General features: G+C 41.7%; 1 protein-coding gene across 1 annotated transcript in view; it reads right to left on the reverse strand.

Annotated features, from left to right (window-relative positions):
* Positions 1-20,986, reverse strand: part of CHCHD3 (coiled-coil-helix-coiled-coil-helix domain containing 3) — a 105,172-nt gene that overhangs the window by 53,666 nt on the left and 30,520 nt on the right. Inside the window, exon 4 of the mRNA XM_069956214.1 lies at positions 15,301-15,445. Coding sequence (XP_069812315.1) covers positions 15,301-15,445 — 145 coding nt within the window. The remainder of the gene's footprint in view (positions 1-15,300; positions 15,446-20,986) is intronic.

A 20,986-nucleotide genomic window follows, 5' to 3' on the forward strand; every position in this document is an offset into this window, starting at 1 on the left:
GCATGCGTGCGTGCAAAATGCAAACGATGCAACAAAGAGATGCAAGGCCTGGTGGCGCGAATGAGGCAACATCATGAGAAGTGCGGTGATGAAGATGACCAAAGAAACACTTCTGAACAGGCAGGATCTTCAGGTTGGTAAACATTTTTATTGAATCCTATTTCTAAAGACTGAACTGTCATGTGTGAGAAAAATTATATTTCTTATTACTGCATGTTACTGTCATTTGGTACAGTTATGAAGAAAAACAAATATTCCTTTTGGGGCAGGGATGTGTTGTGTACAATAAGCAGAAATTGTATAAAAAATAAAATAACAGCATTGACTTTTTTTGTTTAGGGGAATTCATGGATTCTGGAAACTATCCACCTCCAAGATCACCATCATCCTGTTCTACAGTTTCAGAGTATTCCATCCAGGATAGTGCTTCATTAGCAGCAGCATCATCATCATCAGACACCCACAGCCACATATCATCATCACCCAAAAGGAAGAAAAAACCTTTAACTCCTGGAACCACCATAGATAGGTTTGTGATAAGAACTAGCAGATTAGAAAAAGAGTTGATTGATGAAAAAATTGCCCAGTTTATTTATGCAACAAACTCTTCTTTCCGTCTGACTGAGAACCCACATTTCATTAATATGGTTCAGTCACTGAGACCAGGATACAGTCCACCCAGCAGAGCTGATGTTGCAGGGAAACTGCTGGATCAAGTGTATGACAGAGAAATGGAGCAATGTGCAACAGCTCTGGAGGGTAAAATTGTTAACCTAAGTATTGATGGGTGGAGTAATGTCCACAATGATCCTATTGTATGTGCTTGTATAACAACAGAAGAAGGTAAAGTCTTCCTTGCACAGACAACTGATACGTCAGGAAATGCACACACAGCAGAATACTTAAAAGAAGTGGCAGTAAAAGCTATAACGACATGTGAACAAAAATTCAAATGTCTAGTACGCAGTTTGGTCACTGACAATGCTGCAAACGTATCCAAGATGAGAAGAGATTTAGAAGAGCAGGGAGGGAATACAAAGCTGATAATAACATATGGTTGCAGTGCTCATTTGCTGCACCTCTTAGCCAAAGACTTAAGTGTTCCAGAAATAAAAGCTAATGTTGTTGAAATTGCTAAATACTTCCTTCATAATCATTTTGCTGCAGCAGCTCTGAAAAGGATGGGTGGAACCAAGCTAACGCTCCCACAAGATGTTAGATGGAACTCTGTGGTGGACTGTTTGGCGCAGTAGATCAAAAACTGGCCTTTTCTGATGACACTTTGTGAAGAAAATAGAGATAAAATAGATGGCACTGTCACGGCCAAAATCCTCAACATTGGGCTTAAGAGAAATGTTGCACATATGCTGAGCTTCCTGAAACCAATCTCTCAAGCTTTAAACAAAATACAGAAAAATAGCTGTTTTATTGCGGATGCTGTCGAAATTTGGAAGGAACTGAGTGAACACTTAAAAACAGAACTACACATGGACAGAGTTCAATTACAAGCAGTAAACAAACGAATGGGACAAGCACTGACTCCAGCTCATTTTTTGGCAAACATTGTCAATATCCAATATCAGGGTCAAAACCTAAGTGCTGAGGAAGAGGAGTTAGCTATGACATGGGTATCCAGCAATCATCCATCTTTAATGCCAACTATAATAAACTTCAGAGCTAAGGGGGAACCATTCAAGAAATATATGTTTGCTGAAGATATTTTAAGGAAGGTCACACCAGTAAACTTGTGGAAGTCACTTAAGCGCTTGGATTTAGAGACTGTTCAAGTAATGATTTCACTTTTAACAGCAGTAGCTTCTTCTGCAGGCGTTGAAAGAATATTCTCTTCCTTTGGACTCATTCATTCTAAATTGAGAAATCAGTTGGGACCCAATAAAGCAGGAAAGCTTGTTTTTCTTTTCCAGATTATGAATAGGAACAAAGAAGAAGATGATGATGAAGATGACGACAAGTGAGCTACAGAGGACAGCAGGGACAGTAGTATTTAAGTTTTTCATGCGTTGGCTGGACTGACAGTTTCTTAAAGGGAACCAATCACGCCGAAATTGCCCCCATTGATAAGGAAGCGTGCTGGTACATCAGCCAGCACGCTTCCCAAACATCCCCCTGTCCCCTCTGTCCCCTCTTTTGTTAGCCCGTAATCTTACTTTTGCGATGTCCCGCGCCGTATGCTAATCAGCCCTAAGTAGTCCGGGTGGGCTGAACTAGTCAAGGTGGGCTGTACTAGTCACGGGCCTGGGCGCTGTAATCACGCCCAGAGGGGCGTGATTCAAAGACCTTCGCTCCACCGACGTCATCTCTGGCCCGCGTTCACGTCGGCGGCGCGCCGCGTCTTTCGCATGCCGCGCATGCGCAGTACGGCGGGAGAAGACGCTGACGTACTGCGCGTGCGCGGCGTGCGGAAGACGTTAGCGGCGCTTGCGTTCCAACGCCGACGTCTTCCGCACGCCGCGCACGCACAGTACGTCAGCGTCTTCTCCCGCCGTACTGCGCATGCGCGGCATGCGAAAGACGCGGCGCGCCGCCGACGTGAACGCGGGCCAGAGATGACGTCGGTGGAGCGAAGGTCTTTGAATCACGCCCCTCTGGGCGTGATTACAGCGCCCAGGCCCGTGACTAGTACAGCCCACCTTGACTAGTTCAGCCCACCCGGACTACTTAGGGCTGATTAGCATACGGCGCGGGACATCACAAAAGTAAGATTACGGGCTAACAAAAGAGGGGACGGAGGGGACAGGGGGATGTTTGGGAAGCGTGCTGGCTGATGTACCAGCACGCTTCCTTATCAATGGGGGCAATTTCGGCGTGATTGGTTCCCTTTAATATATATATATATATATATATATATATATATATATATATATATATATATAATATTTTTTTTTTTTTTTTGTTTTTTTTGTTTAGCCAAATTAGTTAACATGGATGTTTGTTTAAGCAAATAACTTATGCTGTAATGTTGTTATTGTTTCAGTTGAATAAATCCATTTAAATTGTTATTAAGTTCAGGATTATTTTTCTCCTTCCTAAGTACAACAGAACAGTGGTGTCCAAATATGAATGATTAACCCATTAAACTGGGGAGAAAAAAGTAATATAAAAAGTGATTCTAAAAATCTTCATCTACTTGCATGTTAAAGTAGCAAGAACTAGTTTAGGCAGAAACTTTGATTTAAATCACTGATTTAAATCAAGCCTTCCTGACTAGTGATTTAAATCGTGATTTAAATCGTGATTTAAATCAGTTTGATTTAAATCAAATCCACCCTGACTGCAGCTAAGTATTGTTTCCTGCAATAAATGTCTTCTTTTTTCTATAATTCTGTGTGGTTATAGCCTTCTCAGGCCCCCTTCACACGTCCGGAAAAACCGCCCGGATTTCCGATCAGGAAATCCGGACGGATTTCCGGACGCATAGACTTTCATTGGACACGGACACCCTTCCGGAATTTTCCGGAGGGCTGTCCGTTCCGGAAAATAGGACCGGATTTTTTAGAACCGGTCCTATTTTCGTCCGGAAATCCGGCCCGGACGCCCCCATAGGAGTCTATGGGAGCGCCCGGGCCCCGGACGCTTTCCTGATGCACATCAGGAAAGCGTCCGGAGTTCCACTCACCTTCCGCCTCTGCTGCCTCTTCATCCGCAGGTACCCCCGCACCCCCCCGCGGCCACCTGCGGCACCCCCCCCGCGGCCACTCGCGGCACCCCCGCACCCCCCCGCGGCCACTCGCAGCACCCCCGCACCCCCCCCGCACCCCCCCGCGGCCACTCGCGGCACCCCCGCACCCCCCCGCGGCCACCCCGCATCCCCCCGCGGCCACTCGCGGCACCCCCGCACCCCCCGGCGGCCAGGAGACCAGGACAGGTGAGATTAAAACTCCCATCATGCCCTGCTGACAGGCCATGATGGGAGTTGTACTTCTGCAGCCTGTGGCCATCCAGGTTGCAGAAGTACAACTCCCACCATGCCCCTGCTGACAGGCCATGATGGGAGTTGTAGTTCTGCAGCCTGTGGCCATCCAGGTTGCAGAAGTACAACTCCCACCATGCCCCTGCTGACAGGCCATGATGGGAGTTGTACTTCTGCAGCCTGTGGCCATCCAGGTGGCAGAAGTACAACTCCCACCATGCCCCTGCTGACAAGTCATGATGGGAGTTGTACTTCTGCAGCCTGTGGCCATCCAGGTTGCAGTACATGATGGGAGTTGTACTTCTGCAGCCTGTGGCCATCCAGGTTGCAGAAGTACAACTCCCACCATGCCCCTGCTGACAGGCCATGATGGGAGTTGTAGTTCTGCAGCCTGTGGCCATCCAGGTTGCAGAAGTACAACTCCCACCATGCCCCTGCTGGCAGGTCATGATGGGAGTTGTACTTCTGCAGCCTGTGGCCATCCAGGTAGCAGAAGTACAACTCCCACCATGCCTTGCTGACAGGTCATGATGGGAGTTGTACTTCTGCAACCTGGATGGCCACAGGCTGCAGAGGTACAACTCCCATCATGTACTGCAACCTGGGTGACCACAGACTGCAGAAGTACAACTTCCATCATGACCTGTCAGCCAAGCATGATGGGAGTTGTAATTCTGCAAGCTGTGACCATCCAGTTTGCAGAAATACATGTCCTATTTTTTTCTCATCAGGAAATCCTGAAGGTTTTTCCTGATGGTTTCCTGATGGTAAAAACGGATTACTGTCAGGAAATCCTGATACTATCCTGATGACATTTAAGGCCTCCTGATCAGGATTTCCTGACAGTAAAAACTGACACGGACGTGTGAATGGGGCCTTAGACTATTATCAAAAGCAACCGGTTACAATATATAATAAATATTGCTTCCTAGCCCATTTATTCCATCTCCAAGAACCTAGACTGCTCATGTTTTTGAAATTCTGCACTAAAGATTCCTTGCCTTACTGTTACTTCCTGGAATATGGCTAGCTTTTGGCCTTTCTATCCTCCAGAAATTTTTTTCAACCATGACACAGCAATAAAGATGGATTCCATGGTAAATACTCCGCCTACAAACCCCATCCTTTTTGTATTTAAAACTGGGTGCCACAACAGCAGATTCTTCAAACACTAAGGGCCCTATTACACGGGATGATTATCGTGCGAAAAATCGTTATATTTTTCGAATTTAAACGATAATCATTCTGTGTAACTGCAGGTAACGATCTAAAAATCGTTCGTATGTCGTTGATTAAGATCTGAACCTAAAATTATTGTTAATCGTTCGCTAATTGTTCGCTGTAATTCTGCATTTTTTCACTAATCGTTCAGTGTAATAGCACATTGCCCATTGTTTTCCTTAGATCAGAAGGAATAAACGATAGCATAGCGATAACGATTGCAATAACGATGGTCGTATCTAACGACCATCGTTCTGTGTAATATGGTGAACGATTTCAGGTTAACTGTAAACTATCTGTAAACAATCTCGTTTGCGATCATTTATCTTTAGTCGTTAAAAAATCACTCCATGTAATAGGACCCTAACATGATCAATAAATTGGCAGTTATATTTGATGATGAGAAAATTCTTACAGTATGGGCAAGTATACGCCGAGCAGTGCCAAGTGGGGGGGGGGGGGGGTGCAGTGTATTTCTGTTTTAATAAGTAACCTGCATTATACATTGTATTTGTCCTTGTTTACAACAGAATCTGTCCTGTTTATGGATATGCAATTTGCACTTATGTACCACTGTTGTATAAAACTTTAGTTTGAATAAAATATTCAATAAAAATATCTGAAAATAAACTAAGAAATAGTAATATATCATAACACTACTATTGTCGCTACTCCCTGTAAATAAATCAGGCACATTTCCTCCTACTTTTTTTTTATACCCCAGTGATAGCTGTTACCTTCCTCACATCCTCAATTGTTGACCCTATTAGTGTGTTGTTTACATGGTTCACACATGACGTTAATTTTGCATTATGACATGTTTTGGCCAGAATAGCGACAAAATTGTGCTATTTTACAAGGATTGTGCAATTTATTGCAAAATAGCATCAAAATTCTGGCAAACACGCATCCTTAACACAAAATAAATGCCATGTGTGAACACATCTTTAGGAGCTTCATAATTACACACCTCCAACATGGCTTAAACCCCTCAGCCTCCTAATCACGCTCTCCTGAGCAGAATATACACCCCCCTCTTTGCAATAAAATTCCCACCCAACTATTATGTGAAAGCTATGCAAACAGTCAATCAAACAAACAGTAAAACCCCTATATTTTTGGTACAGGGGACCAAAGACTATAAAATTGGCACATGACACCTAATGACGGGCTCTGGTTAAGATCAGCGGCCCCTTGGACTCCAGTCTTAGGAGCTATATTACAGCCGTGGCATGTCCTTCCAGACGCAGTTGTGCTCCCATACCTGGCCACACACCATCCTCTTCTTTTCCTACTGCCCCCAGTTCCCTGTCCTGAACAGTCCTGTCCCGTCTTTGACCTCCCCAGGCCAGTGTGCACGCTACAATCAAAAAAAGGCCAGTGCCCAGGTTATTGGTTCTTGCTTAATACTCCACACCAATATATTTCTGCCTCTTCCTGACCACGTTGGCAGATCTTTAGTACTCTTTGCCTACTGAGAAAACGTTCTTTGCCAGTCGTTTCTGTTACAGTGTACCAGCCCCTTGCTTTCGTCCTCAGAGTCCATTATTGCCTGCCTGTCCCCGACCACACCGGTCCCCACTAATAAAAAAGTTAATTACGACTTAGAATAGTTAAAGTAAGTATCTGCCTCATTTGCCATCCTCTACAAAAGTTGTCTTTGCTTATGCCTACACAGTCATCTCACACATCAATTTTCAATATATTTAGCCAGGAAGATTCAGCATCTGCAGTATCTGCCTGGGACAAAGTCTTAATTCAAAATGTAGAAGAAAAAAAACTTGCTTTACAGGTTGAAAAAATTGACACATTGCATACCATGGGAACTGTTCATACCTCTATTTTCTATGTGAGCAAATCAGCCTTTTTTAAAGGTTAAAAACAGTCCTAACTAGAGATGAGTGAATAGCGCGCATGCAAGTTAGTCCGGACCAGAGTGTTCATCATTTGATAAGTGGGGGCTGCTGAAGTTAGATAAAGCCCTAAGGCTATCTGAAAAACATGGATATAATCATAGGCTGTGTCCATGTTTTCCAGACAACCTTATGGCTTTATCTAAATTCAGCAGCCCCCGCTAATCAAATGCCAAACGCTCGGGTTCGGACTAATTCGAGCATGCTTGATATTCGCTCATCTCTAGTCCTAACCATACAGTGAATAGCAAGATTTTTAAAAAATACTGGGAGCTGTTTATGTGACAAACCTCCCATCATTACATTTACCACCTAATGAATCAAAATATAATGTAATTTCATCCTGCACAGTGATTATGATAACAGGAAAATAACACCAAGCCAGAATTGGTCAGATCGCATATTAGATTACAAAAAGTCCTATCTAACCAAAATTGGTAATGACAAAAACAAACAGATCATGGTGCAAAAAAAAAAAACTCTGTAGATTAACCCTTTGAGGACCAGGCCCAAAATGACCCAGTGGACCGCGCAAATTTTGATCATTGCGCTTTCGTTTTTTCCCTCCTCCCCTTCTAAGAGCTCCAGCACTTTCAGTTATCTATCTACAAGGCCATGTAATGGCTTGTTTTTTTACAGGAATAGTTGTCCTTTGTAATGGCGTCTTTCATTTTACCATAACATGTATGATGGAATTCCAAATATATTATTTATGAAGATATAAATAGGTGAAATCGTAAAAAAGAATGCAATATGGTAACGTTTGGGGGGTTCCTGTGTCTACGTAATGCACTATATGGTAAAAGCGACATGATACCATTATTCTATAGGTCAGTCCGAACACAACCATATGCAGGTTACACAGATTCTCTAATGTTATATATATATATATATATATATATATATATATTTTTTTTTTTTTTTTTTTTTTTTTTTTTTTTTTGGCAATTAGTTAATAATATAATGGCCCTATTGTGACGCTTATAACGGTTTTATTTTTTCACCTATGGGGCGTCATTTTTTCCGCCATGATCTCTAGTTTTTATTAATACCATATTTGTGAAGAACGGACGTTTTGATCACTTTTTATGAATTTTTTTATATATATAATGTAACATAAAATGGGTAATCGCCGCACTTTTTTCCCTCTTTTCGTCTACGCCGTTCACCGTTCGCAATGATGCTTGTTATACTTTAATAGATCGGACAATTACGCACGCTACGGTATATTATATGTTTATTTATTTATTTTTATATGTTTTATTTATATAATGGGAAAGGGGGGTGATTTCAACTTTTATTGGGGGAGGGGTTTTGGGGTAGTGTGTTGGTGATTTTAACTTTTTTTTTTTTTACACATTTGAAGTCCCTTTGGGGGACTTGTACATACACTAGTGTGATTTCTACACTGACCATTGCTATGCCATAGGCATAGCATTGATCAGTGTTATCGGCGATCTGCTCATTGAGCCTGCCTGTGCAGGCTCAGTGCAGCAGATCGCCGATCGGACCGCACGGAGGCAGGTGAGAGACCTCCGGCGGTCCGTTTTAATGATCGGGACCCCCGCAGTCACACTGTGGGGGTCCCGATCGGTAAGTGACAGGGGACTCCCCCTGTCACTCACACTTAAACGCCGCGGAACGATCGCGGCGTTTAAGGGGTTAATGACACGCGGCAGCGCGATCGCTGCAGCATGTCATTACCGGTGAGGTCCCGGCTGCTGATTGCAGCCGGCCCCCACCTGCTGTGAAGCGCGCTCCGCTCCGGAGCGCGCTTCATAGCGGGAGAAACACCCAGGAAGAAGAGTTCGTCCAGGGTCGTCTGGTGACAGACTTCCTTGACGTAACTCTACGTCCTGGGTCGTCTAGGGGTTAAACATTTAAATTTTAACTTTTTTTTTTTTCCTCAAGTTAAAACATAACAAAAATTATTCAAATTGGGTTGGATATCACTGTCACTGTTTTAGTACTGCAGAAGAAATATAACATCAGTTCTCTGCTGAATAGTGTAAAAACAAATACCTTCAAAAGTTACAGAACTGCAGGGTTTTTATTAGTTACAAAAAAAGAAAGGGTTAGAGAAAGAAAAACTACAATACAAAAGCAATTTAATCCCCTTGATCCCATGTTAAAGCTGACATGGACTTAGGGTCCTATTAGACAGGCCAATGACGGCCCAATTAATAATGTAAACGAGTGCCAATGTGGTAAATCTCGTGCTCGGTTACTGAGCCTATTAAACAGCTAAATGATCATTTAGCAAGAGCTGCACGGGCATCGTTACCGATGTCTGTGCAGCCCTTGCCCTAAACGGTTATACATTACCTCTCCACGCTCTCGGTCTTCTCCTCTCCTCTGCTTTCACTCCTGGCATTGCCACTGTAACTTTTAAGAGGTCTCTGAGCTGACATGCCGCCCAACCAATCACTGGCCAGGACCACCACAATACTGGGAGTGAAAGCAAAGGGCATGAGAAGACCAATCATTAGCTATCGGCCACGCATCACTATTGCACGTAGTGATGCACAGTCAGTGGCCAATGATTATGGTCATTGGCTGATCTTCGTCTCTATTACTCCTAAAGAAAGAGACAGCCTTCTAAATGGAGACTCCTTTAAATATCCTTATACATGTTATGATCATTTATAAAACTTCTAACATGTCAGAGAGACATGTCAAAAGTTTTGATTACTTTAGGTCTAAGTGTTCAGACCCTGATCGATTGTGAGAACCCCACTCTGTGTCACATGGTGAGTTGGATACTAAGTCTATGAGCCTGACTATTTTCACGAACACAGAGCGGGAAGCAGACTGCATGGTCCTCTCACTGCTCGTTCTCAAAATTGGTCAGGGTCTGAATACTCAGACCCGAACCAATCAAAACTTTTGACATGTCAATTTTTTTTTTTTTTTTAATAAGGACAGTGACACTGATCCAGGTCCTTCACATTAAATATAAAATTATATTTTTCTATTCATAAACTCAATGAGTGTCCAAAATTTAAAGGTCAAGCAAACAATCTTTGTTCATCAATAAGAGACATTGGAATAAAAAAATCTATTCCTTTGAAAATAATATGTTATGGACACCAGCATTCATCTATAGCCTTTCATTTATTTATTGATGTATTCCACATGTCATGGATGAAATTATTTTGAAAAGAAACGATTAAAGGTATGCTAATGACTATGAATTGCGACAGATGCCAAGGATACAGGCCTGTTGGCTCAGGCACAGCACATTAACTATCTATCATAAAATGCTCTGAACTTGCTCATTTATTATCACCATGTAGCCTACAGGGAAGGAACAGCAAGGGGTGTTCACTCTAAAGCAGTATCATATTGAACTCACTTATCCTAATGTTCAGATCCCCACTGTTTATCTGCATGATAATTATGAAAATGAAAATCACAGAAATATTGTTCCCGAACTGTGACTGAATCAAACAACATTTTTTAGAATATGTCATAATTAGAAAAAGCTTACATTCTATAAGTAATTGTTTTATGTGTAATAACTTGCATTTAAGGGGCTTTTCTTGCTTTATGCTAATACAAGGTTTAATGTACAACTGAAAAAGTTTTGCAACTTTCTAATATACTTTGTGTTCCTTTTCCAGAAGGATACACTAGGGTTCCCTTAATCCATCACGTACCTGTTTTGCCCTGAGATCATCTGGTTGGCCCACTGAAGCAGACCATCGCTGTCATCACTGAAGAGCAGACCATCGCTGTCATCACTGAAGAGCAGACCATCGCTGTCATGATCGGGTCATTTCAACATGTTGAAAGACTACTATCAGCCAACATTATGCATGTCGGCTGAGCTAGGTCTTTTAACCTGTTATTACACCAAACGATTATTGGATGGAAAGGCCGTTAAAGGGAACCATTCACCCCGTGGCCCCCGTTAGAAACAGACATACAGTAACATAAAGGTCAATATACTTACCACATCGCTCCCGGTCCCGTCCCGGATCCCGTTGTTGACACGGAGAAATCGCCGATTCTTCTTCTCCCGCCCATTATGGTAATGAGCTGAGATGAGTCCAACGTCCATAGGAAACGACGGACGAGTCCAACTTATTCATGAGGTCCTCTTCTCGTCGCCGCCCATCCACGCCTCCTGGAACTTGATTGACGTCTTCAGTCTTCAGTCTTCTGCCGAATTCCCGCGCAGGCGCCGTTGCGATGGTCTCGTCACCTCTTCTGCGCCTGCGCGGTAAACAGGATACGTGTTCGAGCCAATCGGCGCACGCGCAGTAAACAGTGAAGCTGCGGAGCGGCTTCAATTGTGAACTGCGCATGCGCCGAAAACGACTGTCACGGCGCCTGCGCGGGATCCGGCGAGAAGATAGAAGACGAGGAGGAAGAAGATCCGGCGTCAATCAAGTGTCGGAGGCGGGGAGAAGGCTGGACTTCGGGCCGGCGGCGCTCATTACCATAATGGGCGCGAGAAGAAGAATCGGCGATTTCTCCGTGTCAACAACGGGATCCGGGACGGGACCGGGAGCGATGTGGTAAGTATATTGACCTTTATGTTACTGTATGTCTGTTTCTAACGGGGGCCACGGGGTGAATGGTTCCCTTTAATCGGCCAAGTAGATAGTCATTTGGTGTAATAGGGCCTTCAGGAGGATCTCTCCAAATCCATTGCACAGAACAATGTAAGTGACACATCATTCTGTTCAGCTTCTCTGTCATTAGTTCATACTCCCCTTAGATAGGGCAACATAAACCTACTGATAGTCTCTTAAAGTTTGAAAGACATTAATGATAGACTTCAGAATACAGTATGCATATTCCCAGAGGATCTCATGCAGCCACAATAAGAGAACACCTATAAATTACTAAACCACAGCATGTAAACACATACTACAGTATACTTCTGGATAAACACAAGAAAAAAATGTTCAAATTTACCCACTCCTGCTGTGAAATACTAGAGGTCCCTTCTTGTGTTACATTAAGACGCTTGTCAAGGGAAACATCTTTGAAACCAGTGCATGCATCTGTCATATGTCATTTACAAGGACAAAACCTGACAACTTTGTGATTCCTCTTTTGTTGTTGCTTGTCATGCATGCTTTGCGTACTTCAAAAGACCAGAAGCAATCAAAAGAGGGAGTGAGTTGAATACAGTATACTTACCCGCTATTGAAAAGGAAAATTATTTCAAGCATTATTTCTAGTCTTTTATGGGCTTAAATATGAATACATTAACGCTATCTTATAAATTATTCAGACCACAGGGAAAGATTGTAAAAATAAGTGTATGACAAATCTGAACAGAATTTGTCAAATAATATAAAAAAATAAAATAAATAAAATAAAGAACATACATTTAGTGCTACCAAATAGATAGAATTTGAAGAAAAATATGCTTTAATTTGAAACATTGCGATATTAAATGCTGCGTACCAAAATACATACATAGTAATTTAAAAGGATACTCAGAGGAAAAAAAAAAAACTACTATTTAAAAAAAAAACCTAGTGGCATCAAAACTCACTTGTAAGCACCTTTTAAGCAAAATGTTATGTTTATTGTTCTCTCTACATTGTTAAAGGGGTAGTGAGACGTTTGGAAAATTATTCACTAAATAACACACATTACAAAGTTATACAACTTTGTAATGTGTGTTATGTAAGTGAATGGCCACCTTCCCAAGTGTCCCCCCAACCCCGGAAGTGTGGTGCAGTATACTCAACAGATTACTGTCGACCTGGGCCACCATCTTGGGTCGACCGACGTCATCTTCGGGAGGCCGGCCAGAACACTCCAGCTGTCGCTCATGCCTGCCCCCCTCTGACGCGTCATCAGCTGCTCAGCCGCGATTGGCTGAGCATAACTGTGCTCAGCCAATTGCGGCTGAGCAGCTGATGGCGGTCGACAGTAATCTGGTGAGTATACTGCACCACACTTCCGGGGGTGGGAAGACACGGGGAAGGGGGCCATTCAGTTAAATAACACACATTACAAAGTTGAATAACTTTGCAATGTGTGTTATTTAGTGAATAATTTTTAAAGGCTTGTCATTAGCTGAAATGTCACTTTGCTGTGTAAAATAAAAAACACTTATCGGTTGGAAGTGCTGTCTCTACTTGTATTTGGAACAGAAAATAATGGGTGACCTGAGGATAAAGGGAGGAGTTGGGGGCTACCGAGACAATACCACATTAAAAATTAAAGGACTAAAAAACTTTGTCAGGGATATTTCAATTAAAAACACTTTGAAGCCAGCACTATATTAGTAAGTTATACTGTATATCTTGGAGTGTTTATTATATTTAAATACAGTTTTCTGATAGTGGAACACCTCTTTAATAGGTGTATTTATGCTGACATGTAATATATGTTGCTCTGAAACACACAAACTCCATATGTTACCCAGCACCTGTATTTACAGCTTTGAAGGCTTGAGCACATAATGTTGTGTGATTATGGCACAACTCTCTCCAGGCTTCCCCGTTCTGATCACTAATCATCTTTTTGGTACTTATTAGTGCAGCAGGTTGGTAATTACATAATTGATAAATCATTTCAAACTGATAACCAGATTATAGAAATTTTCCCTCTGCAGATTTTCGGGAGAAAACTCTACAAAGTGCTGCTTGCACCTGCCACATTTCCCTGCCAGTTGGAACGGGCCCAGATATTTAAATTTCTACCTGGGAAATTGTTTCATAGCATTCAATCATGTTGATGTTTATCTAATAACATTTTAAATTGGGTTATTCACCTTTAACAACATGTGAAACATTAAATTGTGTAGAAAACAAATACAGTTTAATGCATCCACCAACCACCAAGAAAACCAAAGATAGTGGAGTGAGCCATTCTTAGGCTGCTGAAGGCCATCACCTACAAGGTAACTCTATAGAGCCATAAGGGAAACTGATCACCACTACATGCATAAATTATTTATATTGATAGAAAGGGTCGTCTTAAACCTGCCACACTGTAGACCAGACATTGTTCAATTTTTACATAAAATAATTCAATATGTTGGTGAAGGAACACCGTGTCAAACACAGGGTGGCAGCACTTCAATAAGTAAAGGGGAGGGAGAAGGATACTTTCCCACCCACATTTTTTAAGAAAAATAAGCTGTAGCCTGGTGAAAAAAAATACCAATTTCACCTATTGGTTGATCCCACAAAAGGTAAGAACATTTGCAACCTGCAATTATTATTATTATTTTTTTTTTTTTGCATCTCGCTGTTTATTCTGATATTTCTCTATAAAGTTTACTGTGGAACTAAAAAAGGGATGCCCGCACACACTACAGAAGACGCATTCCATTTAATGGACAGAAAGCAGTCATAGAGTGTCTACACTGGTTCCTTTTTTGACAATATAACTATGTACCCCACTAACAGTGTGACCCCAACCTAATTAGGTCTACATAACTAATTATGCAGATTCATTAAAGGGGAATTCCAGCAATCCCATAAAAAAATAAAATACACAAAAAGCATATAGGTGCACTCACCCACCCCCCATCGAACATTTGACAAATTTCCCACTGGTCTACGCTGCCCCTGGCCCCAGATTAAAACTTCTACAAATGTTACCAGTTTTACATCATGGCACCTGCCCAGGAAACTACATTTCCCAGCATGCATTGCACCTCAACTGCTGGATACCCGCCTCTGTACTGTAGTATCTGCCAACTGCTGACAACCAGCTTCTGCTTTGCACAGTAAACAATAATCTATCAATATAAATAGAGTAGAAAGAAAGAGAGAGATAAACAACTGTTTCCTTTTCATTATACTGCTCAGGATGCTGTCACTGTTCTGTTGTTTCACTGTCCACTGTGCTCACTGATTGGTGTGATGTCAGTGGTGGGCAGGGTTATGTCAGTGGTGGGCAGGGTTATGTCAGTGGTGGGCAGGGTTAAAGATGAAGTGTTACAGCTTGCCTGGACACAGAAGAGATAGAGATGGATCATATGACCTGAGTCTCAGAAGGGAGAGGGAGGACAGAGGAGTGGAGACAGAGTCAACCAGGAAGTGAGGATTTTCTGCAGCTTCAGGGTGTGAGTCAGGATGTGTTGCAGACAAATGGCCCAATACATGTAATGAAAATCTATTTCAAACAAGCTTAGAATATGGGTGGGGATTGACTAGGGTTAAATCTTCTTTAAGTGAAGTACCCCTTAAATAAGGTACTGGCACAACCCCTTAAATAAGGTACCAAGCACAACACTAATGCTGAATAACTTACAAAGGTTCTTGCTTTCAGCCGTTCCTCCTCAGTGGCAGTTTTCTCCCGCAGTACCGCCCTTGTAAGCTGTTCGGTAGAGGCGGTTCGTTCCCTCTCCAGAGCTTTTCCTATTTCATCTTGCATCAACAGTTTACTATGTTCTAATCTGAAAAAACATAAATTGCAAAGAGATTTTCAGGAATAATTTACATGTCCGAATGGTTTTCCTTAGCAAATAGTCTACATAAATAAAGTAGTTTAAAAAAAATAAATTAATAATAATAATAATAGCATTTATTCCAGCATATTAGTGGCATAGATGCCAAAAAATATCTACCACGGCTTGTGAGGATTACTTCACAAATATCCTTTGAAAACAATTTGGTGCACATTAAATGCCCTTTCAGGCTATGTTCCCACACAGTATTTTTGCTCAGTATTGTGCAATCAAAACCAGGAGTGGATTCAAAACACAGAAAGGCTATGCTTACACACTGTTGAAATTTATTGCAGTTATTTTAAAACAATGGCCATATGTATGTCTCTGCAAAAAAGGGGTCTGTGGAGCCTCAATTGTGAGTCTCAAAATATGGGAATAGCCAGATATCCCTCCAGGGAAGGAAAACCTGTTGCAGTCCCAGGTCCGCTGGGATCCCGCCTCCTTCACGTCTCGGGCCCGCGTCAGACACCCGGAAGCGGCCGGGAACCGGGCACCGGAGCGACGCAATGCGGGACCCGCCGCTGGAACCGGGGAGGTGAGTGGACATCTTTTCTTTCAGCCACCTCCTCCCCAGCCATATGAAAAAATAGCCCCCACGCTGGACAACCCCTTTAAGTCCCACTCAGTTGTGAGTATTGGAACATAAATAGGGAAACACCATGGTAGCCCCTTTTGCATCAAAGGCTAACTCAATTGTGAGTATTGCGACATGACAGGTTTTGAGACTCACAACTGAAGCTCCATGCACCCCTTTTTTGGCGCGATCGCCGCGTTTAAGTATAAGTGACAGGGACGGCCCCTGTCACTTACCAATTGGGGCGCCCACAGTCACATCAGGACCTCCGCAGTCCGACCTGCGCCCTGTTGCTTGAGTCTGCCACAGGCACAGAGCGCCTATTACACTGATCAACGCTATTGCATTGTACAGTGTATGCAATTTATTGATAGCATGTAAAAGTCCCCCAGGGAAACACAAAATGTGTAAAAAAAAAATTATAATTATATATATATATATATATATATATATATAATTTTTTTTTTTTTTATAAATGCCGCAAAGCCCCTCCCCCAATAAAAGTTAATATAAATATATAAGTAAAACATATAAAAATGTGTGAATAAATAAACATATAATATACCGTACTGTGCTTAATTGTCCAATCTATTTCTAAACGAAAAAGAGGGGGAAAGGTGCCAGGATTGGCGATTTTTTGTTACATTATATATATATTTTTTTTTTAATTAATAAATAAATAGTGATCAAAACGTCCAAGCTACACAAATATGGTATTAATAAAAACTAGAGATCATGGCGCAAAAAATTACACCCCATACAGCCCCATAGGTGAAAAATCAAAACAGTTATAAAAGAGTCACAATAGGGCCACTTTATTAATATTTAATTGCAAAAAAAAAAGGATTTCATTAAAAAATATATATATATATAATATTAGAGAATCTGTGTAAACCTGCATATGGTTGTGTTCGGGCTGACCTATAGAATTATTGTATCATATCGCTTTTACCATATAGTGCATTATGTAGACACAGGAACCCCCCAAAAGTTCCCATATTTTTTACAATTTCACCAATTTATATTTCATAAGTGATATTTTTGGGGTACTATCATACAGGTTATGGTAGAATGAAAGATGCCAGTACAAAGTACACCTATTCCTGAAAAAAACAAGCCCCCACAAAATGAAAGTGCTAGAGCTCTTAGAAGGGGAGGAGGAAAAAACGAAACCATAAAAATAAAAATTTGTGTGGTCCACTGGGTCATTTTGGGCTTGGTCTTTAAAGGGTTAAATTTTAAGGGGGCAATGTATCAATGGAGACTCTTGAGTGAGTACTTCATTGGATTTTTTTACTGATCTTCCTGAGCTCAGTGATTGCTGTGTTTTGTTGGTCTACTCTTCATTGCAAATGTACCAGCTTGATTAACATATTAAGCTTTTTATACGACCTTAATGGCACCACTGCGCGGATTACTCTGGTGTGGTTCTTTTTTTCAATAGGGCACCAGGTTCCCGATATCTTTGCAGTTTTATAAATATGTAAATTAGGTTGCTTAGTCCTTGGGCCAATGTCCCCAGTGCACAGATATCTACTCCCCTGACACGATTCTTTTCATGACCAGCGTGGCTCTTTACCTGTCTCACGCTCTGTCGTCTGGGTCTCATATCTTCCCATGGCACCACATATCGAGCAGCAGGGCTGCACAAACGATTCGTGTATTGTTTGTGCAACCATGGAAACTGACAGGAAAGATAAAAGACATCATCAGCCAAAGACCAGTCCTCAGCTGACTGCTGTCACTTTTACACAGGCCGCAGGAGTGTTTTTTGCAATGCTCCTGGCCAATAATCAGTCTGTGGGGCCTTTAACTTGCCGTTCAACCTCTTTTTCTCTGCATGGCCAGAGCCACTATAGGAAATGTAGGCTTCATTAGTGAACAATATCCTATGGGAAATAGGAATTAAGATAGCAGGCACTCCATGCATGTCACAGAAACTAAAGTATATACATTATTATTATTACTATTATTATTACTATTAATTATTATTATTATCACATTTTGCACTATATAGGCAAAAAAGAATTTCTCATTACTTAAAACAGGTGACATTCTGAAATGTCTATTTGTAAAGACTTTGAACAACCTAATATACTGCTTCCAGTATATTGACCCAAGAGCAAACTAAGACATCAGGGTGATATCTAAAAGGGGCCCCTTGTAGAATACTCAGCAACTACTAGTGTTAATTATGCTGTGCTGGGCAGAAGCATATACCAAGCCAGTGACTATCTGAAGCAGAAACCTTACGATAATAACATGAATAATTTAGCTACCCATCAGTTCAGCTTCATTATAGCGCCAGCTATTTACCTAAAGCAATCAGGCCGGGCACTAAGTGTAACTATATGAAAATGGCAATAATTGCAAAGAAGGTAAATCAGTCAATTTAGAAAAAAAAAAAGTGTAATGAAGCACGTTCCCACAGGATTCAATTACTTCTACAATCACAAAGAAAGTCAATATTGTAATTAAAAAGTTCAGTCTTCTTATTCTACACCACAGGAAATCAGGAAATTCACCAGCAGACATCAAGCTGACCATATGTACATGACTGCCATTACAGCTCCAGAGGCTGAAGATTAAGCATTGATTATACATACATTTTACAGTACATTTTCAGCATGGTTCAGTGCTTCTCTGCCCAGAGAACACAAAACAACAATAGCTTCTAGAAAACAAATTGTTTTTAATAATGATTCTAAAACAACCGAGGATTGGAGCTCAGTCACTGGAACAGAGGGGTGGGGGGCTAAAAATACAAAATTCTAAACGTCAGAGTCTAAACCTAGACTTTAAACCTGTTGGTCTGGTTTATGACAATAGAAAATCACCAAAGCCAAGGAAATATGTAGCCTACAGCTGAAAAGACTGATTAAAAAAGGGTTTTTGCAAACTTGTTAAAATCTCACGATTTTTATACATCAACAGCACAGCGTGCAATTTTTCATCATCAGTTACTCCATTCAGAGGAGGAGAGAGCAATATAATATAAAAGCATTTATTACAATAAAACAAAAAAACTCTGCATACTACTGTTTTGTTTTTTTTAAATTAAATGGGTCACGCAAAAATAGAAATAAAAGAAGGGTCCATGTTTTTTTTCCCCTTGTGTGTCAGATACATAATAATAATAATAATAATAATAATAATAATAATAATAAATCAATCAATCAATCATCTGTCAGTCACCAAGGGGTGTAAGGCAATGTTGTGTTGCAGGGGCACGGAGATGGGTAAGGCTAGGTTCCCATTGCATTTTTTATGCAAAGAAAAAGGATGCATTTGTGTGCATATGTTTTGAACCATTTTTCCATTGACTTTCAATATAAAAAAAAAAAAAAAAAACACGGATAAAAAAAACAAAAAACAAAATGCATCCTTTTTTAGCGGACACAAAATCAAGGTTGACCACATTCCTAATAATGAAGAAGGTGGAGAGAAGGGACGGAGAGCCGTTGCAGGCCTAGGGCACAGATACTCTAGGCCACACCAACTTGACACAGGGCTGCAAGTTTTAAAGTTAGTTTTATGACAATAATCGCATCACCTGCCGAACGAACCCCAGGACAGATCTTGGATTGAAAGCAGCTATCTGAAGGTACAAGCGGTTTGAGGGGGGGGGGGGTTCGATTGTGAGTACAGAGTAGCTTTAAATGCTAGGTAAAACTGCTATTTCCTTTAAAAAGGGGAATATTGGTACATTTTATTTTCAGCTTTAACCAAATACTATTAGCAGGTTAGACGAATTATAAGCCCTGTATTGCGCACGGATCGCTGAGGATAATCTTCATACTCGGTACGTTTTTTGTACAGTTTGTAGTTTAATCCTGCATCCTGCAGTCGGGCCAATCAGAGCATGTGGGTCGGATCTACCGCCCCTAGAGCACTGATCCACACCCAGCTGGCCAGCCTGCCCCTTCTAATGATGTGCTCTGGTGATGGTAGCCTGGTTCCCAGTGCTCTAAATCGCCTTTCTTGATGTTGATGATGAAGGTAAAAGAGAATTACCTTCATTCTCAGCCTCCTGTGTGCAACAGGGAGCTATCAGCAGGTTAGATTCATTTAACTTGATAGTTTCCCTTCAACCTTCTTCCTCTTTCTGTAGTTCTTCCCAATACTGTATATATGCCCTCTGCAGGTAGTCTCCATACTGTATGCCTCCCTCCCACCTCTGTAGTTGTCCCTTGTAACCCCATGGGTGGAGCATAACAAGTCTGGCACCGCTTGGCTGATGCGCAGCCACCTAGTGTCAAAGATCTGGTCAGCTTATTGTAACTAGGCTTTATTTTTGGAATAGGGCTTATATTTTAAGCTTACTCCAAAAGGGCCTGCAAAATTAAACTACCATATTTTTCTGCGTATAAGGCGACTGGGCGTATAAGACAACCCCTGACTTTTAAGCAGATTGTCAGGGGTTCGCCATATACGGCGGAAAATGTTAATTCCTGCCTGACTGCAGCCCTGCTGCGGTCAGGCAGGGGTTAACTGCAGCTAGATTTAAAAAAAAAAAAACATTTAAAGAAGTCCGTTGAAAATTTTTATTAAAGTATTGTACTGCCGCACAAACGTTATACAAATCCCCAATACACACTTATTGCGGGAAATGCTTATAAAGTGCTTTTTTTTCCCTGCACTTACTACTGCAGCAAGGCTTCACTTCCTGGATAACATGGTGATGTCACGACCCGACTCCCAGAGCTGTGCGGGCTGCGGCTTCTAGAGAGGATGATGGGAGGGAGGCTCAGTGTCCCTCCAGTGCCCTGTGTGCCTCAGTGTCCCCCTGCCATCATTCCTTTTCAACAGCCACAGCCGCACAGCTCTGGGAGTCAGGTCGTGACATCGCCATGTTATCCAGGAAGTGACATCACCATGTTATCCAGGAAGTGAAGCCTTGATGCAGTAGTAAG

This window comes from Dendropsophus ebraccatus, chromosome 1 (genome assembly GCF_027789765.1).
Source record: "Dendropsophus ebraccatus isolate aDenEbr1 chromosome 1, aDenEbr1.pat, whole genome shotgun sequence".
NCBI classification, from domain to species: Eukaryota; Metazoa; Chordata; class Amphibia; order Anura; family Hylidae; genus Dendropsophus; species Dendropsophus ebraccatus.